We start from the raw sequence: 25,059 nt of genomic DNA, 5'->3' as shown, positions 1-25,059 counted from the left end.
TCCCCGGAAAAATTGAACTCGACAGGGCAGCAGTGAATCGACTGCAAAATCCCAAAAAAATGTCACCACACAAGTTACACAACTCCAACCTCCACGTCCGCATGGCCACCGCCGACGAGCTGCCCAAGCTCCTCGACATTGCCCTCGAGTGCTTCGGCCACAACCCCTACAGCCAGGCCATCTTCTCCAACGCGACCGAGGAAGAGCGCCTCACGCTGGGCCGGCGGTGGCGGGAGGACCGCTACAGGGCAAACTTTGCAAAGCCGGGGCAGCACTATCTGGTCGCCGTCCAGGGCCCGTCCGGCGAGAGCAAAAGGGAGGAGATTGCTGGCTGGGCTCTGTGGCAGCAGCCGCGGACAGAAGTCGACCCCGATGCCGCTTGTGGCTTGGAGGCCAAGACTATGGCTGCTCCCCTGCCGGCTATCATCAATGGGGAGGCCATCAAGGCTCGTGAAGAAGCTTTGACGGGCGCTTACAAAAACGCCTTTGGGGAGGACGGGATGCGCCGGATGTGGTGTAAGTCACGGTCATCGTAGGAACACTTTGCCGTGTTCTGTTTTTCTTCTCTTTTTCCGTTCTTCTCCTGCTTACATTCATTTTCAATCACAGCTGCAGACATCGTCGTGGTCGACCCCAGGCATCGTCGAAAGGGTGTTGGGTCCATGCTCATGAGGTGGGGGCTGGACAGGGCAGAGAAGAGTGAGACTGACGCTTGTATCGTGGCCACTGATGTCGGGCGAGACATGTACCTGACGGTGGGATTCCAAGACGTCTTTCGGTTTTGGACAGGCGCAGATTACAACTGGCTAATGGTATGGAGAAGATGACTTTGGAAACAAGCAACAATGTCTTTTCGAAAACATCCGATCCAGCCAGAACTAATTAGAAGCTTTGGGTGAACAACATCTCAACTACATCCATTTCAAGCGTTCATTATAACAGTCTTGATTTGAAGCCAAGCTTTTAGCCCTTCCACGGCATTTTCAACCCCCAAACCACTCTCTGCAGCGAACGTGTTAGCCAAGAAACGCAAAAGGTCCCGTGAGCCAATTCAGGGGGCTGAGACTTACGCTTCCAACCGCCAAAGGGGATTCGGGCGTCCAATTCCATGGGGCCGTTGACGACCACAGAACCCGCCTCCAGAGCACGCGTCATTCTGAAGCCGCGAGCCGCATCGCGCGTCCAGACGTAGGCCGCCAGCCCGTTTTCGTTGTCGTTGGCCAGCGCCACAGCTTCCTCCTCGGTCCTGAATCGAACAACGACGGCGACGGGTCCAAACACCTCCTCTCGTAGAACCCGTGCGTCTGGCTGCGGGTCGACAAACACAGTCGGCTGGATATAGCACCCTTTGTCACCGACGGCGCTGCCTCCCGTCAGCAGCGTCGCGTCCTTTTTGCCGGATTCCAGGTAGGCGAGCACCGTCTTCTTCTGCTGGTGGTTGAACAGGGGACCAGACATGGTCGTTGGGCTCAGCGGGTCCGCGCCAAAGGTCGTGGCAAAGTCCTCGACGGTTTTGCGCAGCTTGACCAAAAACGCCTCGGCGATGTCCTCGTGCAGGTACAGACGCGAAGGGGCGACGCAGATCTGGCCGCTGTAGCGCGTTATGCCGGCAGCGGCAGCGGAGACGGCCTTGTCGAGGTCGGCATCGCTAAAGACTACACTTGGCGATTTGCCCCCCAGCTCGAGCGTCACCCGCTACAGGTTGGACTTGGCCGCGCCGATAGCCACCAGCTTGCCGGTGCCTATGCTTCCCGTGAAGCTGATCTTGCGAATGCGAGCATGCTCCGACAAGGCGATGCCCGCCGCCGCTCCGCCCGTAAAACAGCTCAGCAGCCCGTCTGGGAATCCGGCCTTGGCCCCCAGGGACGCTGCAAAAATAGCCGGCAGCGGGTTCAGCTCGCTCGTCTTGACGATGAAGCTTTGTCATTTGGCAAAATATCCATCTGGGGCAAGTCCAAACCTTGAGTGAGGCATCCTCTGCCTTGATAATATCGCTAGGGAGGAAGCCATAAGAAGATGCCCAATCTGCGTGGATAATCGGGATTGTTAGTTGGCCGCCGTTGAGCTCTTTGATAATCGATTCCAGTGTCTTGGAGAAAAGAGGTGCACAAGGTACATTTGAAGTTCTGGACAGCATCGTTCACTTCAAAACCACTAAAGGCGTTGGGTTTCCCGGTGACAATTGTCTCGAGGTATCTGATTTGCTCGGCGTGTTCTGCGATCAGATCTGCAAACCTGACCATGACATCTCGTCTCTCGGTCTGTCAAAAAGAGGCAATTTAGCAATGTCTTCTTTCTCCCGCCAAAGAACGCCACTTACCCAGTCCTTTGCCTGCCAGACTTTCTGAGCGCGCTCCGCAGCTTCAACAGCAGCATTCACATCTTCAGCCCCGGCCCATTGGATTTCTGTTAATTAGATTATATTTGTTTTTCAAATTTTCGATTTTATTTTCTTATTATTTTATTTATTAATAAAATTTGTATATTTTTTGCACGTGGGGGGTAATATTGGTAAAGGTTCTATATATATATATATATATATATATATATATATAGATTTTAATATTAACATTACGTAATATAACGTATTAAAAAGCCGAAAAGGTAAAATAAATAAAAATAATCCAAAATTTGCAATCGAAACGGGTTTGTATTTTAACCAATTTTGACGGTACCAGTACCAAGATTTTATGGATTGGACTCTATATATATATACAAACGTCCACGTTAAACCCGTTTTGCAAAAAAACCGAGAATTGGCCATTTTATTAATTAAAATATAAATATTTGAATATTTATATTTAAAAACGAAATGGGTTTATATTTTTACCAATTTTTATAGTATGAATACCAAAATTTTTATACTTAGGCTTTATATAGGGGCGAATATCCACGTCAAACTTAATTTACAAAAAATAAATTAACGTGGTTCATCAGGACCCCGGACATATCAGGACCCCGGACACTTTTCCTGCACAATACTACTTCCAATTTCAATTGCAACGCCAGCGTTGTTCAATTTACCTCAATGCAATCGGATATATGTACATCAGACATTTCTGCATCCTCCTGACAGGTGCGTGCATTATGTCCAGGTTTACCGCAGTTGCCGCAACGTCGTTTAGTCGCCGGCTGCGCACTACTCCCCTCCCCATTTTCATCTTTCTTTTCGTATATTAGACCATCGGCACCATTTGATTGAAGCAAATTCTGACCCTCTTGTATGGTAAATGACCCTCCTTCGCGGATACGTGTTTTTTGAGCCCTGCGCCGCTTGCTAAGCGCTTCGTTGGCCTTCCGAAGGCTGTGGTTCTCCGCTTCCAAAAGTGTGGTTCGATGAGCAATCGACTCCAACCCTTTTGCTAGCTGCTTTACAGCATTAAAAATAGGCGTTGGCGAGCTTCCCTGATGACAGTTGATTCGACTTTTAACAAGGGTAGATTGATTAACGGCTTCTGTCGGGTTGTGCGGTGTTTGAGAAACCCAGGTTTCGGTGCTGGAAAAATCAAGCTCTTTAGGTGACGGCGTCCGTAGCCTAACATCCAGCTTAGATATGACCATTTCCGGGCTATGGGGGATAATTCCCGCCCCTCGAAAACCCCCGGCCATATTTTCTTTTGTCATTGACTTTTTGTAAGCCGCTGCAAAAGCCAAAAAGAAGTCGACTTTGCTGATGTTAGTGATGTGGGCCCGGATAAAGTCGTTAATTTTTTGACCGTACGCCCGCTTAAGGACGTTAAACACTCCGACATCAAGTGGCTGGGTTAAATGAGATGAATGAGCAGGCAGGTAAAGTGGAATAATATTGTAATCTTTGCAATAGCCCTCGAATTCAGGGGATCGATGACTGCCGTGCCCATCGAGCACTAACATCCGATATACGCCTTTTGTCCGCGATTTTGTATGGTTGTCGAAATGCTGAACCCAGTCGAGGCCAGTCTCGTTGTCGGTCCATCCATTAACGGTGGGTTTGAGGCGCCACGTGTCCGGAAGACCGCCTTCTGTATACCAATTGGACAAATGGTAAAAGCCTTTGACGATGATATACGGGGGTATATCGTAACCGTCGCCACTGATGCAACAAATTGCAGTCGCCCATTCTCGATTGCCAGGCTGTACTTTTTTCCTTCTTCCGCGTCTTTCGGACCCAGTTACGACCATTCCAGCGCAAATCTGGCCCATCATAAAGCCGGTTTCGTCGAAGTTGTACATGTCGCAGTCTTGGATGCCATATTTGGCCCTCATATTGGCCACCAATTGAAACCACGCGTTTAACGCGTCAGGATCTTCGCAAAGAGCTCTTTGGAAATCGTAAGCGCGAGAAAAACGCGTTTTTAATTCTGTGCGTCGTTGTACGAAGCGATAAGCCCATTGCTTGCCGACCGGTCGCGCGTCCCGCGCAGCGAGAAGATGATCGGCCATTGCGGCCACATCAGCGATCTGGGCTGGAAACCCTCGGGAATCCAGGTCCAGTATATACTGGACAATTACTTCCTCTTCCCTTTCCGTTAGCTTTTGGTTGCCTGGCCGACGATTGGCCAAAGAAGCGATGCCGTTTATTCTGTCGTGTAGTGTCGATTTTGGGACATTATATATTAATGCAACCTTTCGTATGCTTTTCTTTTTGCTTGATCGGAGCTCATTTAGAGCAAGAATGATTCGCGCTTCGCAATTTGATGATTCCATTACTGTTGGGGGAAAGAACACGTGTGGAAAATAAAGGATGAAACTGGGTTGAAAAATGTCCGGGGTCCTGATATGTCCGGGGTCCTGATGAACCACGTTATTTGAAATTTTATATTTTTTATAATAAAATTTTAAATAACTTTTTTATTAAAAAAATAAAGTATATATTGTTATAAAAAAGTACAATTATTACTTTGTAATAGAAATTGGAATTTTTACCGTATATATATTCGCTGATATAATAAAAAATAAAAATATAAATAAAATAGGTAAAACGGTAGATAGCCCGGCCAATATAAACGACAAAATATAAAGCAAAATATCGTTAAAAAATCCGAAAAATCAGGTACTTAACATATACTCTGCTGTATTTATGCGATTTTTATTCGATTTATTATTTGACCTTTTATTTTAATATATATAATGTATAATAATTTAACTGTATCGCCTTTTGCCTGTACGGTGCGCGCACAGTGCGTGTACTGTACAGATTTGCCGGTGAACGGCCAAAATCGACAAAATGTCCTCAGATTAGAACGCGCGCGACTTTTTCGATCGATATAATTGGTCGAAAAGCTATGTGGCTGGTAAGGTATATGGAGCGCACGGGCCCCTGCGCAGCCGGGGTCTAGGCTGAGCATTGAAACTACAGGTACATTGCAACGCGCTACGGGCTTTCGGGATGAGCCCTGAGATTAGGTCATTTTATAGTTTGTTTTGGCGAGGGTTGAAAAACTTTATGCACAAATAATCCCTTTTGAAAATCCGTTTATTTAATTGTTTTTCTCGACCTATTATATTAATGGCCATGCGGATTTAACGGGAGCTTTATATCCGTTAACGGCCTTGTTATTAACACCGATTGTTTAACGAGGGGTATTTTTACTTTACGCCAAGGTTCGTGATCAATAACATGTCCATAATGAGACGCCAAGGTCGTAGTTCATCATGGCAGATGACATATGGAAACGCGGGGGATGCATATGCATGTAACCGGCCGGAATGTCTAGTGACACCGATGTGTGCAAATACTGTTTGAGATATGGCGAGATGGTATACTACTGGTTAGACACAGGTGCGGCCAAAACGACAGTGCAACACAACCAGCAGAAACCCGGCATGTATGCTTAGGGTGTGATCTCCTCGCTGTTACTTAGTTGTTTTCCCAATTAGGCGGTATTTTATTTTTGTAAAAAAAGTGGAATGATTTTGGAAGTACCTTTTACGCAGGGGTAAAATTTAAAAGTCGATTTGTGAATCACGTATGTCGATTTTGCCGCATTTTGCTAACCGCCTATTCCTCCATTTTGCCGCATTTTGCTAACCGCCTACTCCTTTTAAAATTTTAACGATTAAAAACGCAATTTAGTTTTGCGTTTTACACAAATTAACAATTCGCCCAAAAAAGGTATCTAAGCGAAAATTTGGCACTTTTTTAATCCATTTTTAAAAAGATATATTTGTTTTAATCCACCTTTGTCAAAGGTACCCGGCTAATATAACCTTGGTTACCAAAAACGGCTAAAGCTGTAGATCTATACTACTTTCGGCGCTTTGAATAACTAAGCAACAGCGAGGAGATTACACCCTTAGGATATCATCGATTATAAAGCTTTCCTGGTTACCTCGTACGGGGTATCAATCTGACCATCTTTGTCAACAAACACCCGTCTTTGCAAGTACCTATTCAAGCAACCAAGCAACCAACCAACCTCTATCTCCATCTCGACACTGTCCCGATCAGAATGGCCACCCACTACGGAATCAACACGACCGGCAGAGTCTACAGCATCACAGGTGGTGCCTCTGGAATAGGCCGTGCGACGGCTCATCTCTTGGCCCGTCACGGCGCCGCAGCCATTTGAATCGCAGACAAACAAACAAGCGTCTTTGACCAAGTCCGCAAGGAGGTCAAGGAAATCAACCAGGACACCGAGGTGTACCTGGAGGACGTCGATGTTGGCGACAATGCTCAAGTCCAGGACTGGGTGCAGCGCATCATCAAAACGTCGGGCGCGCTTCACGGCTCGGCCAACGTGGCCGGGATCCCGCAAAAGGCATATACGGGCGGCAGGCCCGCAATCTTGATCGAGAGCGACCAAGAATGGGAGCGGATCCTGCGCGTCAACCTCGACGGCGTCAAGTATTGCACCAGAGCTCAGGTCGAAGCGATGCTCAGCATGGACAAGGGGAGCCACCCGGCCATCGTCAACGTCACCAGCAGGTGGCATTCACGCACAATGCTGGCACCTATGCCTACCAAGTCAGCAAAGCCGCATGCGAGCATTTCACCAAGGCCCTTGCCAACGACGTCGGCAAGTACGGCATCAGGGTGAACAGCGTTCTGCCAGGTATGTTTCCATTACTTTGTCGAGTGGGCCTGGTTTTTTTTTCCTTTTTTTTCCTTTTTTTCCTTTTTTTTCCTTTTTTTTCCTTTTTTTCCTTTTTTTTTCCTTTTTTTTCCTTTTTTCAAAATTTGGAGGGTACGAGTATAATAAGCTGACCCTTGGAAATCATTCAAATGAATGCTCTACCTTCACAGGAAGCACGCTTACGCCCATGACCAAGGTGTTTTTTGGTGATATCCCTGAGGGCAAGTTCGAAGAGACCATGGAGGCTTATGGTTTGCCCCCCACTCCTCTTCAGCCCGAAGATGTTGCACGTGTCATTGTTTGGCTGCTGAGCGAGAACTCGTTGGACGTCAACGGCAATGGCCTGCCAGTAGGTGGGAGCGAGCCCTGAGGTAGTTGGGAAAAAAAGTCGAGGTGGGGCCACTGGTCAGTTTTGCCCCATTAGGTATAGGAAATGTAACGTCAAGCAGGTTCCGTGACATGGACGAATCACCAACTGCGTGAATTTGTCAACTATCGACGACTCGCCTCGGATGCTGCGGCGCCTACAAAGTATCTACCGTAGCAGCAACAAGGTAGTCCCCAATGCACATACCTGCAGCCAATTACTGCTCTGTATGAAGTTCCACACATCCAAAACAAGTGACAAAAGGTCAAGCGTCGGTTGCAAACGTAGTTTTTTCGATCTTGCATCCTTCGACTGCCATACTTTTTTTGTGGGGCGCGTCTGTCAGTTTTCGGGGTGTCGGGCTGCTGTTCTCCCAGTCGGGCCGGTGGGCTATGACTACCACTGCTTTTTGACATTGCAATGTTGTTAATAGTTATTGGAGCACACGGTATTCGCGTGAGATTATAAATGTTTTTCGCATTCCACTTCTAGACGGCTACTCCCGCCATTAATTCTCTACCAATTTCACTTTAGCAGTCAGTTTCAATACACAATGGCTGCGCCCAACATGTTCCAACGCCTGGGCTATGACCCGGGAGAGTAGACAAAACACACACAAAGAGTTGCCTGCTCGTCAGCATCCCCAGGCATGCTAAACGTTTGGTAGCTAATTTGGTTTTTGGGTTGGTGCCGTTCTGTACAGGTTTTAATCTACGTGATTGTGTTGCGCCCATTTCATACAGTCTTCTTTCCCCCCCTTCGAAACACGCCCTGACCCAAACTATAAGCTGCTACTGGGCTGTTTTACAACAAAAGCAAAATGAGCGGCTTGGTCCACAAAGACCTCCTACCGAAATGCGAAAAGACGGGCATTTGGGCATTGCCTTGCAAAACATTGTCTCTAACCTTTGAAGAAATAGTATCAAACGCCGAACTCCTTGTTGTAGCCGCCCCTGACGGTATTACTATTTTGGGCAATTTCATTCCTAGTAACGTACGAACTGATCGGGCACCCTACACCGTTCACATTATTAGATAGTACCTACTGACACTGGATTTGACAGACCGTCGTTGACCTCAATTGTTGGGCCGTGAACCACAACCCGAGTCTTTTTACTTTGGCTGAATCGGTCATACCTGAGCGCTGGCTGCGAGACGAGCGTTTCAAGAATGACAAGCTCGACGCTGTAACCCCGTTCTCCAGTGGGCCCCGTAATTGCATCGAGATGAAGTGAGTCCACTGCTGGTACTTTGAGTTTGCCCTCGGTTTCTGCAATGTTTGGCGAACAAGACATCGATTTCATTGGGTAAGGACTGGATGCAGCGGCACAAATGTTCACCCTGTGGGACAAGGCGCTTATCCATATGTGGTTGAAGCCCAGGAAGGACATTTAAGTGGTTGTTGGTCTTGGAAGACAAAGACAGAAAGAGGGTCATGCTAAGCGAAACACACCCAAGAAGAATTCATTGAGAACTTCATCTTGAGCGAGTGGTTTATTGTTTTCTGGGGGACGGACTTTATAGAATAGATATTTCTTGCCCCCGACCAGCTTTGACGGGCAGCTATAATACAACGGCTTGGCTTTTGGTACCTTCTGATTTCTTTATCCTACATGTAGAGGTAGCTACTTAGCCTTTGGGCTTCAGAGGAAAACAGAATGGATGCAAGGCAATTCGCCAGTTAGGACAGTCAGACAGTGCTCTCGTCTTGCTTGGGCTATTCTCTAGGTGCTTCTTAGTCATTTGTCCTCATTGTTAACGGCGGGCGAGAGGGTCGTTGATTCCACTCTATACTTTCAAGGGGCTATGTGGCAGTGCGGATGCTATGTCAAATAGTGGAATTGTAGGAGAAAGCAGAGACTTATAAAAATCAAACATATTCTATACAAGTGATGAATGCCGCATTGACCGTAACATGTGACTAAAGGCACGAGGGAAAAAAGAAAAGAAAAGAAAACTACACAACAAAAGTATCCCGTAGTCTGGCCTTGTTGTAAAATCTACATTACAAAGCTATCAAAGGGTCCGAAGAGGCAGCACAATTCTCGCCGGGTCAAAGTCTTCATCTCCTGAGACGCCAGCCCCGCCGTCGATGGCTCCTCCCACCGTCCACGACTGACTGCTGGTAGTGGTAACATCTTTACCCTTGATCAGCTTAGACTCTCCTTGCCTTTCTAGACACCCGCTGTCGTCATATAGTTTCTCATTTCCGCAGTGAAAACAAACGCTCTTCTCGCAATAGACAGTGCAGCGGGAGTCTTCGAGGGTTGGCATGTCAGGTATGGGGCCTATGGGCTCAGAGCAGTGACCGTCGTCGTCATTTGTGTACTTTTTGGGGCAGGCAAAGTTGTTGACATCAAATTGGCTTGTGGTTATCAAATGGATCATGCTTTCAGGCATTTGAATTCGGTGTCTATACGCAAAAGCTACTCTTATTTCATACTTGCCCCACCGAGCAACTTGTAGACTCCATTTTAGTGCTTTGGCTTTGTTGAAGAAACATTCGGCCCCCAAAACTTGAAAGTGTTATGAGAGTAATCAAACAGCAATCCGGCTCTCAAAGCCGCTTCCAAATTGATCATTGAAGTCAATTGATTTTCTTCACCCGCATCGCATGGTGCAGCGCACAATAAGCGATAACTGGCATTTCTCTTGCCCGAGTGACGTCGGATTGCTTCCGAGAGGCCCTTCTCCTTTGCTAACACTGAATCTGAGCAGCAGGATGACCTACATTTTTACCTGAGAGACTTACGGTATCAATTTATTTTAACAAGGAATTTTGAACTTGCAGGAACATTTCAAATGTATTTGACGTTTGTGCACAAACCACCTCAAGCGACCTCAGAGGCTCAGTGTCTATCAAAAGACCTTTGGCAATTCTTTCGGGCATAGCTAAGAACCAACAGTATCCAGTTGGCAAACAGTTCTCGGTGCTCGCTCTAGGGCGAACCAGGAGCAAACGAGGAGTCCCGTGGCTCTGCAATGGTGGCAATGCATCGAATCCAAGGACCGGGGTCAGTATTGGTTGTTGGTCTTGTTCAAGGTATCTTTGGTTCTTCAACGCCGCTTTTAAATTGCCGAGAAGCTCCAAGACACGGCCCGGATTCTTTTGGTGCAGAGAAAAACGAAGCTGTCACACAGATGTGTAATGCGTTATCAACAAATTACAATAGCTCCCAGAGAGTGGTCGCTCGGATATTCGGCATCGGGACCTGCCGACATGGCCATGAACCACTGTACTGCCACTGCTGTGGGGTGATGTATCAAGCGACTCAACGACGACACAAGGGGAGAGGAAGTCTAGGGAGAGCTCAGCTGATTGTTGTAGCTGCTACCCAATGAGTTTATCCGGCGATGGGTTGGGCCGGTAGGTTATCGGCTCTCAGCCAAGCATAGGGCTGACGGATAAATTCGGCAGGGTAAGCATGGCTAAACTGCAGGGACAGTCACGAAGTTTTGGGTCAACCGTCGACGTCACCAGATAGATCACCTTTGTTTGCTATTCTCACAACATGAACAAACCGAGAAGACAAGCAAACGAGCTTGTAATGAACAACACAATAATGAGTGTTAAGAGGGTTGCTTGCGTTGGCTCATTGCTTCTTTCCCAAGCAATATAGCAAAAGAATGAATTTGCACGGGCACCATTCCGAGAATTCAAAATTTTGACCAAAATCACCCAAACCACTTTTCCGCATAGATTTCATTCTCAACCACCAACAATGACGACTCGAACAAACCGGACTTGTGAATAAGACACTCTGTCCAGCATCTAGTTCTCTCAAGACTTTAGCCTGATGCCCTATACCCGTTGTATATACGGGTGTTACACCAACGGGACTGAGCGCCTGGGCGTCCAAGGACGGAAAGAACAGGACCTTGTGCGTTCCTGGATGTACCGGGGATCAGCGGCAGCGGGAAGAGGATGGTGCCTCGCCAGGGGGTGGCCGCGGTGATTGCGCTCTTGTCCTTGCTGGCGGGTCTATTCATTGAGTGTGAGTTATGAATTTTTGATCCAACGGAGTTACCCGCGATGAGCTTTGTTCTACATGTTGAGGCTCTGATTCCTGCATCCTTATCGCTTCCGGCCCAGAGGCCTTGCAGTGGAATCAGCAAGAGGCTGTTGTGAGTCAGTATGGGCCGGTGGGTCTCTTGTTGTTTACTTTTTCTTCTTCTCTCATCCTGGGTCTGACTCAAAAACAGGTCCTTGTTTGCTTGAACACCCAACCTGCTTTTGGTATACTATGTCCTATTGATGCACTGCATGTCCCTCAAGAGGGGCTTTTACCGAAGACATGAGCAGGCATGTCCTGGAGAGGAAGCTAAGAGTGGACAGAGCTCGCGAACTGTTGATAGTCGGAGATCCTATGCAGAGATGGTTTATAAATATCTTCGGTGGCTCCGGGAAACTGCGTTTATGCTTGTTGCCAAAACCACAAACGATAGCAGGCAAACTATATGCCAAAAGATCTGCGCTCGTCTTCAGCGCTTGACGTACCTAGGTATGTACCTATACAAAGAGGGCGTATAATTAATTAATTAATTACATGAGGGCTAAAACAGGTAGAAAGTTTGATGCACGGGCTTGGCATTTGCTGCAGACTTTTCCGTGTCGCTGTCAATCCCGCCAGTCGAGGTCCCAACAGCATCCAGCAAGATACCAAGGCAGGCACAAATCGAGTTCCGTTGTGGCCAGCATCACTTGGTGCAACGCATAAAGATCAAAATTACGAAAGGGTGGTTCCGTTCCCGAGTCTACTATGGTATGGTGGTTTCCCCCCTCTTTTGTTGCCTACCTGCAGATTGGGTCGCCTAGTGGTCAAATTACACGGGATTCCTGGCAATTGTCAATTGAGTATCTCCTTCTTGAAAAATTCGTCCCAACACACCCTTGCATCCTCAATCTCCAAATGCCGAAGATCGCAGTCTTGACCAGCAACATGCTTGTCTGAGTATCATTTTTGCCTCTCGATTTCTTTCTTTTGACGCACAATCAGTTTGGACCGTTTGGGTTTCTTCGCTCTTTTTCCCAATGCCGAATGTGGCGAGATGATCTTTTGGATAGATACGTGTACAAATGGACAGGATCGGGTTGTAATAGATTCCAAGCAGACTCCAAGTACTCGACGCTCAAGTTTTGCATCGAGTAGACATGAAAAATCAAAATCAGAATCAGGGCTCGTGCAAATGGCTGCAGTGGTTTCAATTGAGATAGATATTGATCTTTGACCTCACTGGATACGTACAATTGAATTGACAAATGAGTCTTTTTGCGAGGCTTTTATATACCAAGCAGTTGACTGTCTATTTCTTGAGCCAGAAGCAACGCTATTTGGAAGAAAATCAATGACGATTATCAAAACACGCAAAGCTGCTAATCGCTGGACCAACAAGACTCCCAAGTCAACCCATCGCACAGTCGTACCAGGAAAAATTTATTTTCTAAGATGTAGGGTTCCTCAGAAATGCAATAACGTTTGCTGGCTGTTCTGAATCCCAGACCAGAGTTGATGCACGCTATGACGAGAAGAGAGAAGAAAGAAATAAATAAAAAAAAACCCCCCATGGCCGATGAAAAAACGGTGAAACGATGAAAACGATGAAGCGACCAAAAACAAAACCTTGGTAACCAACGCCCTATTAGCCAAAACCCGCCCATGTAAACACACGCGCATGTTGTCGCACAAATCAAAAGAGCAGCTTGGTGAACTCAGTGATCCGCATAGTCTTCATCTCTGCCGGGGTACATAATGTCCTGCTTCACGACGGCCTTGATGTGGTGAAACAGAACAAACAGGTACATGCAGAGCAGGCAGATGGACATGCCGGTGGCGACCCAGCCGACGGCCACGCTCCCAAACGCCTTGCCGAGGGAGATGGTGGCGAGGATGAAGCCGGTGTTGGGGAAGACCATGGCCCACCAACCGAGGTGGAAGTCCTTGGGCGGAGAGCGGATCACGGCGATGGCGGCGATGCCGAACCACCACAAGCTAAGGCCCCAGAGGGAAGTGCCCAACATGTAGGCCATTATCTGCACGACGGCCTTCTCGCCCATGCCCGGCGACTCGGGGGTTATGATGCCGCTGAGGCGTATGTCAAAGTCTGCGGGGATGTTGTTGGCCATGCCTACCACGGCCAGGGCAGTGAAGGCGGGAGGGCCGACGCACATGAACAGGCCGGGGCGGTGCTCCCGGTCCGGCAGGTTACCGGCCATCAGTCGACCGACCATGTGGGCGTACATCATCATGCTGACCAGCATGCCCAGGCCTTGGCAGATGAGACCAGCCACGACTATGGGGACGGCCGAGATGGTGGGCTGGGTGCCCGCGATGACGGAGGCGATGGTTCCAGACAGCATGATGGGGAAGATGGGCAGGATCCAAGTGGGCATCATGGTTTGCAGGCCATGGGTCTGGGCACCAAAGACATAGCTGTACTGTCCAATGGCCAGCATCAGGGTAGCGACCAAGTAGCCCCAAAACACGGCCTGGATGAGCCAGTTGAGGGTCACGTCGTTGTCTGGGATGGCATATCTATGCGTGCTTGTGATGAGGGTGGCAATGCTCAGGAAAAAGGTAGGAAAGAAGAAACCCTCGCGGCGGTGCTTCAACGAAGCGCTGAAGTCGCCCGGGTGGAGAAAGAAGCGTATGATCATGGCGCTGAAGACACAGGTAAATATAATGAGGTTGATGACGTATACGGTCAGGCCAATGGACCTGAGGCCGGGGAACTGGTTAGGCTGGGCGTGGATGAGCAGCGACAAACCGCCGGTGCTCATGGGAAAGGTGAACCAGGCCCAGGTGAAGTGATGCATCCGCTCCTTCCAGCCCAGCTTCGGCCGCGGCTCTTTACTGTTGGCGTGTCCATTGTGATGATGATCATGGTCCCCTCCGTGCTCTGTCATGCTCTGACTGCTGTGGACGTTCCTGTCCACCAGCTTCTCAATGTCTGTGTCCTCGTGGCTCTTCATGTTGCTGTGGCTCTCGCTGCCCCCGCGAACAGATGACGAACTCGAGTTGGTGGTATACATTTGGTCCTGTAGGCTTTCCCAAGATGGAGAACGTGAGAACTGTTGTGGTCCTGGATGAGGTCTGAACTCTTTGTTTGCGTCGAACCGGAGTTGAGGTATCGGTGGTAGCGGTCGAGTCGGGTCGTTATATTGTTGCGAAGTCATGGCTGATGACCGGCCCCTATCTTGCCTGTCTGTGATCTTCCTCTTTGTTTTTGTTGGTCTTGTGTGGCTTTTTTGTTGGTTGTGTTCTTTTTGTTGTGTGGCTTTTTTGTATTTTCAAGTTTTTTTTTTGTTGTTGTTGCTGGATGTTGTATATATCCTCTCGAACGACAAAATACGCCGGGTGGAGTAAAGGACTTATAATGATCGGCCGGCCGAGAAAAAGAGAAGATGAAAAAAGGCACCGCCCCTAAAGTATATAATACAAAAAAAAATAAAATAAACTCTAGTGAGAGAGAGGGTGAAGACAAAAAAAGAGAGAATAGCGCAATCGAGCCAAATGACAGCCAGATGCCTGCATCTGTCAGAATCTCGGGAAGGCCAAGATTAGAGGAGCATGAAAGAAGACGAAGTAGTGTTAAATTTAAAAGACCAGGTAGTTTGATCTTTTCTGCCCAAAGCTCTCATGTTCTATCGGGGCGGACCTCCACTTTCTCCTTGTACAGACTTTGATACCCTGGGCTCCAGGGCAGATCATGACCGTATCCGCACTGCGTACAGCCATGACTTGATGAGTGATGATGCCCGTCCAATCTTGCCCTGACGTCCGGCCGCAACTGCGCCAAGACCATCTCGAAGCTTGCCTATACGTTTGCCCGGCAGGTGTCCACTTAAAAATGGGATAGGGGGCAGTGGTGAGGTCAAGCAGACCCACCCACTTGAGGACTTGGGAAGATAGTCCGAGCTACCGTGCTTTGGGCTAGCATGTCGTGGGTACATTGTGATGACTCAGTAAAAGCAGACTTGAGGCAGGCCAGCGTTTGCTGCTTTTTGGCTCCGTGCAACTTGACATCGGATGGGAGGGGCATTGTGCAGAATCACTGTGCTGGGCGTGCTTTTTTTTTTTTTTTTCTCTTCTTTTTTCTTGCTGGGCAGTGCAGCAGTATGCTGTGCAGTACATGTACGTATCTACCTGGGTAGGTAATACCTCTGGGTCCCGGAGAACCAAACCCTCTCTCATCCGGGGCCGTGACATGACCGCTGGCTGTGATAGGTAAGTAAGAGGTATGTAGGTAGGTAAGCATGCCAAGCCAAGGTAGATAAGGTAGGGAGGTAGGCATACAGGTTTAGAAACACTACCCTGGGATTTTGTGGGCCAACGCCAGCGGCTGAGTTTGTTCGTCTTGTGTTCCAGAAGCCAAGAGCCAATTCATGAATCTAGTTAGACTCAACAGCTCTGAATGAACCCCATTCTGCCTGCTATTCATGGCAGATTATCATGATCAAACCTGGTCAAGAGATCGACGGGTTGCATATCGATAATTAAACAAAAAAAAAATACGAGATAAAAACAGCATTAAGTGTAAAAGTGTTCTTCAGCATTAACAACTAATTTTAAGGGTACAAAATAAACAACAGCAACCACCAAAAAAAGAAAAATAAATAGCAACGTTGCAAGTCATTGAGCATTTACGATGGAAATGTCTTAGATTGCACCGTAGCCAGATCGAGAAGCATCACTGGGAAAACCCACGTCGAGGCGGCCCAGCCCGACTCGGGCAAAAATCCACTCCAACTGGACAAGTCCCCGTAAATAACCCCACCGGGGCAAGACGGCAGCAGATCCTGGAGATCGTTCATTGTTCGCCAAGAACAGTAGATGCTTGTTGGAAGGTTGTTTCCCGTCGTTTCGGTGAGGCCTCGGGTCGTTTTGCCAAGACCACAGCCTGCCGCAAAAGACCTTGTTCCTTATCAGTTGAAGCAGGCAGGCAAGACAGGTACTGAGAAGTGGGGGATTAGAAAAAAAAAAAAAAACGGCATAGAAAAAAAGCAATGTCTGTGCTGCCCATGATTCGTTTGCACTGCCCCTCCCTGTCCTCAGCTAAGGTACCGCACCATTTTCAGCCTCCAGTTCTCAATCCGCCTACGAGCCAAGCCCGCCTGGCAGCCCGCGTGGCAGCCAGCCAAGGCAGCCTGACAGCACAAGAAAATGAAAAAGCCAACCTAGAATAGACGTCGAAAAGGCACAATTTGCCCTGGTTCCCTGGTATTAGGCGTACTTGGCATACAGTAGTACATGCCCTGTCAATTATTTATAAATTATTAGCTTCCGTGCCACCATGCACAATACCTTACCATACATATATGTTGGGATGCCTGGCTCGTCAAGGTACCTACTACGTTACCTACGGAGTATTTGCGACGTAGGTATGTACCTAGCTAGCTACCTTACGTACTACTCCCTTCTAGGCAGGCAGATTGGCAGGCTGCAAAACTTAGGGAGACCCGACAAACACTATCCCATGTTTTTTCAGGCCAAAACCGCGTCTTGTATCGTCTCGATCAAAGCACACGTCGATCTAAACGCGGATTCGATCTTTTTTCCCTTTCCATCCCAATTCTCTCCCGCCACCCAAACAAACTTGATTCCAGCATGTATCGTGTATCTGTCAGTAAATCGCCGGGAAACTTGCACTCACATTACAGAAAAAAAAAAAAAACTTCTTCTACTTAAATTTCCTTTTTCGTTATTTCCTGCTTGCGATTTTCAATCCCAGATCCGAAATTTGTTCATCGTTTGTGTATTATGTGGCCTGATTCTTCCAAACACGTGCCCGCGTCCACCTGCCAGTACTTAGTGCAAAGTAGTATGTAACCACGGTAATTTCTAGATTACTGCCGGTACTCGAAAGCCCCCCCGTGCCAAGACCTGCCCCACGCCGGGTTTCTCGACAACGGCGAACACCGGGGACAAGGTAGCTAGCCCCTTTGCCGAGCCGCGTCGTCTTTCCCTGCTCAAAAGTCGGGCCTATTCTTTCCGCGATTCACAACAAAAAAGAAAATAAGGGTTAAGAAGAAGAAAAGAAAAATAGAAATTCCATCCTTCGCTTCGTCTTTTTTTTTTTTTTTTTCTCGCTCGACGCCCCAAGAGCCCTTGCGCATCCCTACCCTCTTAGGCGACGTGTCCCACTGCTGCAATTAATATCCAACGCAGCTAGAATCTCGACTGCTGGGAAACAGCCCCGTGTTGTGTGCGACCCGCTGACACCCGGGTTTGCAAATGGTTACATTGGCTCCGGTAGCGGATACCGGAGAATTGCCATGTTGTTTTATCCCATGGATGAAAAGACCAGAAAGCTCCAGTTGCTGCCCAAACCCCCAGGAATTCGATAGTGATAGCCACTGCAAAAATGCCAAATCCAACCGTGGGAACCACCTTGATGGTAGTACCACCTCAACAAGCGAAACAGGACCCGCAGGCAACGCGCCAAGACACTCGGTCGCCTGCTGCCCAGCGCGTTGACAACTCTTGGCATCGAACCTACCCATGCCTTCCGTGTCGCAGACGTGCTCCACCAACTGATAAGCAGGAACAGGTACAGGCTCTGCAATCAATCAATGCATGCCAGTAATATATTTTCTATTGATGCGTGCTCTAGTCATTGAGCGAACCAAGTTTGTACAATCGAATGCCATTTTGCAACTGTTCGACAAGGCCCCACTTCCCAAAAAAAAAAAAAAATTGTACAGCACAAGTAAAGGAATTCAACTGGAATAGCACACCAAACCCGCCTTTGCGCATTTCAACCAAAACAACAAAAAACACAGGAAGAATCCCCAGCAAGAAAATCACCCGTCATTTGTTCCAACCAAAACGCCGATATCCAAACCAATGTTTGCTCCGTATATGCGTGTTGCCAAGAGACAAGATGATGTAGTGGTCATGTGCCAAGTTTAGGGCTGGAACGGGACAGAAAATAGAGAAGAAGAAGAAGAAAGAATGTCTGTGCACCCCAAGCGCCTCCCTCATCTGACCGAACGCCAGTATCGCCAAAAAAGAATCTTCAAAATAGACGATGGCAGAACAAAAAAAAAAAAACGCCTGAGATTCCAGATGATCGTCATTTATCGCCGGGTCACAGTGCGACTCCCAAGGCTACCTTCTATCTCCCTTCACGCCAGGCTACCCTCCCCGCTCCGGCCCCAACACTGCCACTCTGCGTAGCCGAGTGATGGTTGTGTTGCGGTGCGCCAGAACCAAAGTTATGCAGCCTTTCTCCAATTAAGTACGCCTCGTCCCGAATCCTCACCCTCCATGACATGAACACATCCATTGTAGCCCACGCCACGCTCCCCATCAGCGCCATAAGCGCGGCAGTTGGGAAACTCAGCCGGTTGACCACAATGGCCATGCGCGCATCCTCAACCCCAACGCCCGTGTATGCCATGAATGCATTCGCAGCTGCAGGCGGCCCCATGATTGCCACGCCCGAAAACAACAAGCCAGGTATCAGGAAAGCTCGGGTGAGAACTCCAACATTGGGGTGGAGCCAGCCCCTGCGGAAGACTGCTCGCACGGCGAGGGCAGGCCGCGAATCAGGCCGCCACACCCTGATGATTCGCGCTCCCAACTTGAGGTACAACAAGCCAATTGTCCAAGCCTGGACCACACGGACCGTGTGCCGGTCGTCCGAGGAGTTAACAGTGACGGCATCCTGGAGGGCTTTGTTGGCCGACGGGTCGCCGGCGACGGCCCCTGAATAGACGGCAAGATACATGTACGTATCCAAGGGGATGAGACAGTAAAGCTCCATCAGCGAAGCGACAAGGAGCGGGAAGACAATCAGCACGATCGTATATGTATAAATCAGCCGAAGGCCGTGCGCAATGAGGCCCATCGCCTTCTTTGTCACCGAGCTCTCGGCCGCGGCAGCAGCCAAGGCCCTTGCCCGTTTTTTGACCTTTGAACAGATGCTCTCGTAATGCAAAATCCCGTACGCCAAGGTCCCGAGAATGTAGACGCCAATGCTGAAGGCGTAAATGTCGTTGGTGCGAATGTAGGTAGGGATGAGCATCTTGAAGACATGTCGGCCGAATATGAGCGGAATGATGGTAAAGCTGACGCCAGTGACGGCCGCAAACACCCAGATGGACAGGATGAAGAGGAAGACACGAGCCCGGAAATGTGGCGGGACGTACACCAGCTGATACTGCTTTGACGTATACAGGTCTGGAGGGCCGGTCGCAGCCTCGTCTGATGGTGTTTCGGTCCCAACCTCGTTTTCTGACACTTCCCAAAAGACCTGCTTGCCTTTGGGAATTTTCACCTGATCAGACGCCGGAGTGAGCACGAACCGCCCATCTGCGATAAGCTGCTTGGACTCGATAAGTGCTGCCCTCTGTTTGTTGAAGGCCCTCATCTCCTCCTTTGTGATCTCTGGGCCGGGCTTGCTTTTGCCCTCGTCGAAAAGGCCCTTCCATGTCCTAGGCACGACTTGGCCGGTCTCATCAACCTCCAAGAAAAGCCTCCGCCAGAAGGGAAGGCGGCGATGCTCTGAGTCGGGCGCAAGCACCAAGATGCCTTCTTCGTCGATTTTGCGCTCCCCAAACAGAAACCACGTGATGCGCAACGCTCTGGCACACTTTCGGAACCACCATGTGTACATTTCATGCAGACCGTCGCTCGGCTTGAAGAAGTTGAGTGCGAGAGGCATGAGGAAGTTGTAAAAGAGAAGGTCGATCGGGAATTCGAGCACCGGCTCGTTCGACGAGTAATGAATAGGGAGCACGTTGGGCAGGAAGGCCCACAGGCCCCAAACCACACCTCCCAGGCACACTATAACCAGTGCGCCATACACGAAGGCAGAGAAAAGGATTTTGCGGAGTTGCGTTGCGACATTCCGCTCGAGTACGTCCCGGACAGGGTGAAATTCCGCATCGTCAGGGTCCCGGATAAAATCTAGACAGTAAAGTTAGAGCGAGCGCAATGGTCTGACGGGAGAATATGATTTGAGGAGGACACTTACATAATACACCTTTGCGCATGATCTTACGGCACATGGAAACGAACAGGGCAAAGTGAAACATGTACCCGGTGCCGACGAACCAATGCACAAAGAGGGATGTGAGCGGGAAATTGTAGGTGAAGAGCAGTCTTGACTTGAGAGTGGTGTTCTCAAAGAGCGGAAGAAGCGCCACGTCCAGGAGCAAGCCGCAGTAGAGAGGGAATATGAGCATCTCGATTCCGATGATCAGTATCACCTTCATCACACCACTCCCTTGGTTCAATGCGTCAATGAGGGAAGCCTCGCGCTCTTGGCCAGCCTGGCTGGAACTCAGGGGTCGGCCGTGGTGCAAATATATCGCTGCAACGAGGCAGACGACCAGGTAACCGACCAACGTAGCCCAGAACCTGTCAGTTCCACTCCAGTGAGCCAAAGCAGGGCTGACAGGCTGGGACGGCCCCGCAGGGTTGATGTTGATGACCCAAGAACTCGGATTTGTGAGCACAGCTGGCACCCCTTTGAGAATCTCGACAGTCGCTCCAGTCATGTTGCCCACGAATGAAACAGTCGTAGCTGCCTTGGTGGTATAATTACCACCAAAGACAAATATTGCGACGTTGACAATTGACATTGCCGACCAAGCCATGTTGGTCTTCAATGAAATGAGAGCCTCGTGACTGATGGCGGAGAAGTTGCGGATCTCGCTGGTGGTTATCAAAGATGTGTCAACTGCAAAGCTCGACGAGACTCTACGAGCCGAATCTCTAGCCAAGTAATACGTCGTGCGTACTACAGGCATGACATATTCCCGCGACAAGCCCATTCTCCTCATTGCCGGTATGAGCACCTCGAGACCTGAGAGAATCATGTAGGCAATACGCAGACCTGCCCAGCTCAAGAGGCCTGCGACCGCCATAGCAAAGTCCTGCACAAACTTCACGGTGCTCAAAAGGATGTTGAGAGGGCGCATCGGGTTTGCCAATATCCAGACGCAGATGCGGCCCAGGTTGTATGGCAGGAAAATGCCCACAAAAACGGATACCGACACCAGAAAGGCACAAAAAACAGCGTTTTGAAAGAGGCCACCGATAGGGCCGCGCATGCCAAGAAGCTCCATGACACCCTCGAAGTCCTCGGCGTCGTCGATGGCTTCGGGATCGATGGCCGCGGCATCAGCTGCTGCGTCGGCCTGTTGTTGCGCCATGGCAAAGAGGGGGTTTTGCCCCACGGCGTCACCAACGTCCTCGTCATCTTCGTCTTCGCTATCGCTGTCCTCGTCATCATCTAGATCAAGGTCACTGTCGTCTCCTTGTGGTTGGTCAAGGTCCGGCGGGTGCACGTGGCCATTACCATCGTGTACATGGCGCAGGTCGGGTTGTTCAGCAAGGTCCGTCGCGTCTACGCCATGCCACATGAAATTCGCAATGCTGCCCACGATCCCAGCCGGCGGAGGAGGCGGAGCTGGTTCAGCCGCGCGTGTTGCCGGTATCTCGTTAAAATCCTGCAAGTCGTTCCATTCGCGACCTTGCGCAACATGATCCACTTGCCGGTTTTCGGGCTCCCACCTGGGCGGCTCTTGAGCTTGGATGTTTGGCGTTGAAGTATCATCCGCTGCTGCTGGGCCAGCAATCAAGTCCTCAGTGACCAAGCGTGGCTCCTCTGATGCCTGAGGCGGGTCTGGCAACGTCTGCGGAAAGACCCAGCTGTTGTTGGCAAGCGGATTGACCCCTTCAGAACGATATTGACCATCTGTGTTGGCTCGTGGCCTCATTGGATGGCTATTGGTAAAAGGATCATCGTCCCAGGTCCTGTCGATCCCCATTGATGACCCCGAGTTAGATTCGACGGGTGTAGATAATTTCGCCGGGGGAGGTGTCGCCTCGTCTACAGCTTTTTGCTTGCCCTTCTCTGCCGAGGTTGAGCCTCCCTCTTGTGATGTGTTGGGCATCGTCCAGTCTGACATGAGCGAATCTACCGGAGAGGCAGCCCCGGCGTTTTCTGCATTCTCTGCAGTTTCTGCTTGTTTCTCAGAATTCGCGTCATTTGATGATGGGCCTGGCACGGCCCTCTGATCTGAGAGGCGAATTTGACCGAGCCTTAACCATGATTCGGCTCTTTCCTCCAGTCCTTGACCGCGGAAAATCTCCCTCATGCGCTCGACATCCCCTTGCGCCTCGTGAAAAACTTTCGTATACTCCTTGACTGACAAGGGCTCGACAACGTAGGACTCGGAGTCCGATGCTGTTGCACCACCGAGCGCGAGGTCTGCTCGCTCCTGGGAAGTAAGCGGAGTTCGCGATCCCTCAGAACCAAACGCAGCCACTACGGAAGAAGCCACGTCGGCGTCTCCGTCGGATAGACTCGGGTCAAGGCGTTGGAGAAGGGGAGTGGATGGTCGAACAGGGCCACCTGGGAGCTGATTTGACGGGCTACCGAAAGCCTCAACGGCAGGCAGTTCGCCAGTGTCACCAAAGTCAAATGGTGCGCCTGTCCATGGCTCAGCTTGGGCTTCGTTGATCTCGTCCGCTTCCGGGCCTGCCAGTTGATCAATGTCTTCTGCGCGTAGGCCAGCAACCGGGTTTTCGAGATGGCGCCCAACAAATACCGGTGCGGGTGGAGGAGCCGCTTGCGGTACACCGACGGGAGGCTGTTGATTCTCGGCGGCGGCGAAAGCAGCTCGCATATTAATCTCAGGCTGTTGCAGCACAACGTAATCCCGGACGAGGATTATGAGGATAAAGCTGAGTATGACTAACACCGTAATGACCTGGCCCTCTAGAACGTGTATGACGTTCTTGTTGATGAACGGACGAGAGGTTAGGTTGGCTAACCATCTGACATTGCTGAGCAGTGACTGCGGCCCATGGGATATCCCGGACTTGGTTGTATCCACAGACGAGAGATCTGCCAGAGTGCTGATGATCATCTTCTCCGAGAGTCCCACCGTCATGAACACAAGGTGGAAAAAGGCCGAGTAGACAGGATTGACAGTGGTGAGATTGGCTGCACCTACCGAGGCCATGGAGTAGTCACCTCCGCCCTCTGGCATCATTGATGCGGTCAGAGGACTGGCCGGACACATTCCAACGCTCAAGATAGATGATGCGGGGCAGACCCTGTCTGACAAGGCGACCGAGGGCGTGATGTCCCGGCTGTGGTTACTTCCGAAGCCCTCATCGCTGATCCAGAACATCAAGGACCATATTGACCTCATAAGATACGGCAGCCAGATGAGCCAGATGCTGACGACAAGCCCCGCACGAAGCCACACCAGTACGTTGTTGACCATGTACTTGACTATGTGTGTGATGAAGACGACAAAAGGCAGTTTCTTCGGCATCTTCCGGTCGTAGAGCTTTGTGAAGCGAAACGGGGTTTTACAAAGCTCGCAATGCTTCTTTTGGGAATGCGACAGCCACTCCATCAGACAGTCCTGGTGTACATATTTGATGCTTCCACTGCACTTGCACGGGTAAAAAAGAGGCTCGTCGGCTGTGGCTTCCCCCCTACATATCCGACATGTATCGGGATCAAGGGTAGAAGCAGGATCTGCCGCATTGGCGCCAGCGGCACCAAACGGTGCTTTGTTGTGTTGACTGGTCCCAGAGAATCGACGTCGCGCGTGGGCCACTGGTTCTGGGTCGGCGACCAAGACCGCATCGGCCAGTGGCTGAGCCATGTTTATGTCGGTGGCGGTGTGATTTTGTTGATGCGGCTGGCTTTACTGACACGCCATCCAGATGACTAGTAGGTGGATGTGTTTGTCAGGATGACATGGGCCGCCCAGCTGTTTCGGGTCGTGAAAGGGCGGCCGTGTCCAAGTTTGAGCCTTGGGTGGCTTGGATGATAGATCGTAGGACGGAGGAGTGTACGATATATTGATGTCGCGATGGCGATTGTTGCCGTCGAATAATGGGAAAAGTCGCCAGCAACTAGGGGGCGTCGACAGTAGATGGTGGAGATATCGATGTGGCGGGATGGAGATGATAATAGCCCTTTCACCGATGCGAAAGCAAGATGTGGGCGGAATCGCCGTGCGCTCCGCCAAGTGCCGGGGTACGTCGGTATCGCAGCTGAGAGTTGACAGATATAGGCCGTGGTCGCCGTTGCTGCTTGAGCAGGCTAGGTAGGTATCCGGATTCTGCTTGGTCGTTTGCGGTGAAATCAAAACAAATCGTCGCCGCCTACCTGCACGCGCTTTTGCCGGAATTGGATTTAACGTTACGAGGGTCAGAAATTGGGTGGAAAGAAGTCGACAGGTTGATGGCGTAATGGGCAAGGGTCCAGTTATGCTTAGGTAATCCTGATCCAATGGTGGGCATACTCCGCGATCGCCCACGTGTTCAGACGCCACGCTTCCCGTTGAAGACAGCACAACCAACCTCTTAAGGATCACTGGATGGTGACTGACTAACTGACTGCAACTAACAACGCATTACTGGCCATTAAAGTCATCTTATGTGCCGCGTATGTCGCAGCGCATAACCCACAAGTACCTTAACTAATCTACTATCTCCCTAATACCTACCTAGGTATATACCTTAAACAATTGATGCTGATCGCAACTTTATTTTTGGATAAATGATTGCGGAACTAATTACTGCTTACCTACCCTTTTTTACCTTACCCCGGCAATCCCGGCCAACCCGCCCTCCCTTCAGTGAGGCTGTGGACCGT

General features: G+C 49.8%; 9 protein-coding genes across 9 annotated transcripts; 3 read left to right on the top strand and 6 right to left on the bottom strand.

Annotated features, from left to right (window-relative positions):
- The first annotated feature begins 4 nt into the window (after positions 1-4).
- MGG_09089 (uncharacterized protein) lies at positions 5-1,006 on the top strand. The gene is made up of 2 exons (XM_003711145.1): positions 5-516; positions 610-1,006. The coding sequence occupies exons 1-2, from the start codon at positions 60-62 to the stop codon at positions 825-827; spliced, it is 675 nt and encodes a 224-aa protein (XP_003711193.1). The 5' UTR covers positions 5-59; the 3' UTR covers positions 828-1,006.
- Positions 923-2,243, bottom strand: MGG_13331 (gamma-glutamyl-gamma-aminobutyraldehyde dehydrogenase; the record flags this gene model as incomplete). The annotated part of the gene is made up of 5 exons (XM_003711144.1): positions 923-1,002; positions 1,071-1,695; positions 1,729-1,905; positions 1,961-2,025; positions 2,117-2,243. The coding sequence occupies 5 exons, from the start codon at positions 2,241-2,243 to the stop codon at positions 923-925; spliced, it is 1,074 nt and encodes a 357-aa protein (XP_003711192.1).
- A 4,188-nt stretch (positions 2,244-6,431) lies between these two features.
- MGG_09087 (3-oxoacyl-[acyl-carrier-protein] reductase) lies at positions 6,432-7,428 on the top strand (the record flags this gene model as incomplete). The annotated part of the gene is made up of 3 exons (XM_003711143.1): positions 6,432-6,504; positions 6,586-7,005; positions 7,229-7,428. The coding sequence occupies 3 exons, from the start codon at positions 6,432-6,434 to the stop codon at positions 7,426-7,428; spliced, it is 693 nt and encodes a 230-aa protein (XP_003711191.1).
- Positions 7,429-8,347: 919 nt separating this feature from the next.
- Positions 8,348-8,905, bottom strand: MGG_16589 (uncharacterized protein; the record flags this gene model as incomplete). The annotated part of the gene is made up of 3 exons (XM_003711142.1): positions 8,348-8,439; positions 8,563-8,695; positions 8,879-8,905. 3 exons carry the CDS (start codon positions 8,903-8,905, stop codon positions 8,348-8,350), a joined length of 252 nt encoding a protein of 83 aa, XP_003711190.1.
- Positions 8,906-9,441: 536 nt separating this feature from the next.
- Positions 9,442-9,825, bottom strand: MGG_09086 (uncharacterized protein; the record flags this gene model as incomplete). The annotated part of the gene is made up of 1 exon (XM_003711141.1): positions 9,442-9,825. One exon carries the CDS (start codon positions 9,823-9,825, stop codon positions 9,442-9,444), a length of 384 nt encoding a protein of 127 aa, XP_003711189.1.
- A 1,389-nt stretch (positions 9,826-11,214) lies between these two features.
- On the bottom strand, positions 11,215-12,367 carry MGG_16588 (uncharacterized protein; the record flags this gene model as incomplete). Its single annotated transcript, XM_003711140.1, has 3 exons — positions 11,215-11,407; positions 11,924-11,935; positions 12,315-12,367. 3 exons carry the CDS (start codon positions 12,365-12,367, stop codon positions 11,215-11,217), a joined length of 258 nt encoding a protein of 85 aa, XP_003711188.1.
- A 768-nt stretch (positions 12,368-13,135) lies between these two features.
- On the bottom strand, positions 13,136-14,599 carry MGG_09085 (malic acid transporter; the record flags this gene model as incomplete). Its single annotated transcript, XM_003711139.1, has 1 exon — positions 13,136-14,599. One exon carries the CDS (start codon positions 14,597-14,599, stop codon positions 13,136-13,138), a length of 1,464 nt encoding a protein of 487 aa, XP_003711187.1.
- A 2,431-nt stretch (positions 14,600-17,030) lies between these two features.
- MGG_16587 (uncharacterized protein) lies at positions 17,031-17,770 on the top strand (the record flags this gene model as incomplete). Its single annotated transcript, XM_003711138.1, has 3 exons — positions 17,031-17,045; positions 17,269-17,352; positions 17,618-17,770. 3 exons carry the CDS (start codon positions 17,031-17,033, stop codon positions 17,768-17,770), a joined length of 252 nt encoding a protein of 83 aa, XP_003711186.1.
- Positions 17,771-17,980: 210 nt separating this feature from the next.
- MGG_13328 (RING finger membrane protein) lies at positions 17,981-24,582 on the bottom strand. Its single transcript, XM_003711137.1, has 2 exons — positions 20,404-24,582; positions 17,981-20,336 (listed from the first exon to the last, which is right to left on the bottom strand). The coding sequence occupies exons 1-2, from the start codon at positions 24,059-24,061 to the stop codon at positions 18,541-18,543; spliced, it is 5,454 nt and encodes a 1,817-aa protein (XP_003711185.1). The 5' UTR covers positions 24,062-24,582; the 3' UTR covers positions 17,981-18,540.
- Positions 24,583-25,059: the final 477 nt, after the last annotated feature.

Source organism: Pyricularia oryzae, chromosome 3 (assembly GCF_000002495.2).
Source record: "Pyricularia oryzae 70-15 chromosome 3, whole genome shotgun sequence".
NCBI lineage: Eukaryota > Fungi > Ascomycota > Sordariomycetes > Magnaporthales > Pyriculariaceae > Pyricularia > Pyricularia oryzae.
The sequence above is the reverse complement of the archived record's forward strand: the minus strand, read 5'-3'. Positions and strand labels throughout refer to the sequence as shown.

Coding starts and splice junctions, on each gene's coding strand:
- MGG_09089 (XM_003711145.1), top strand. CDS start 60: ATGTCACCACACAAGTTACACAACTCCAACCTCCACGTCCGCATGGCC. Junction 517..609: donor CGGGATGCGCCGGATGTGGT/GTAAGTCACGGT, acceptor TTTCAATCACAG/CTGCAGACATCGTCGTGGTC.
- MGG_13328 (XM_003711137.1), bottom strand. CDS start 24,061: ATGGCTCAGCCACTGGCCGATGCGGTCTTGGTCGCCGACCCAGAACCA. Junction 20,337..20,403: donor CATGCGCAAAGGTGTATTAT/GTAAGTGTCCTC, acceptor TTTACTGTCTAG/ATTTTATCCGGGACCCTGAC.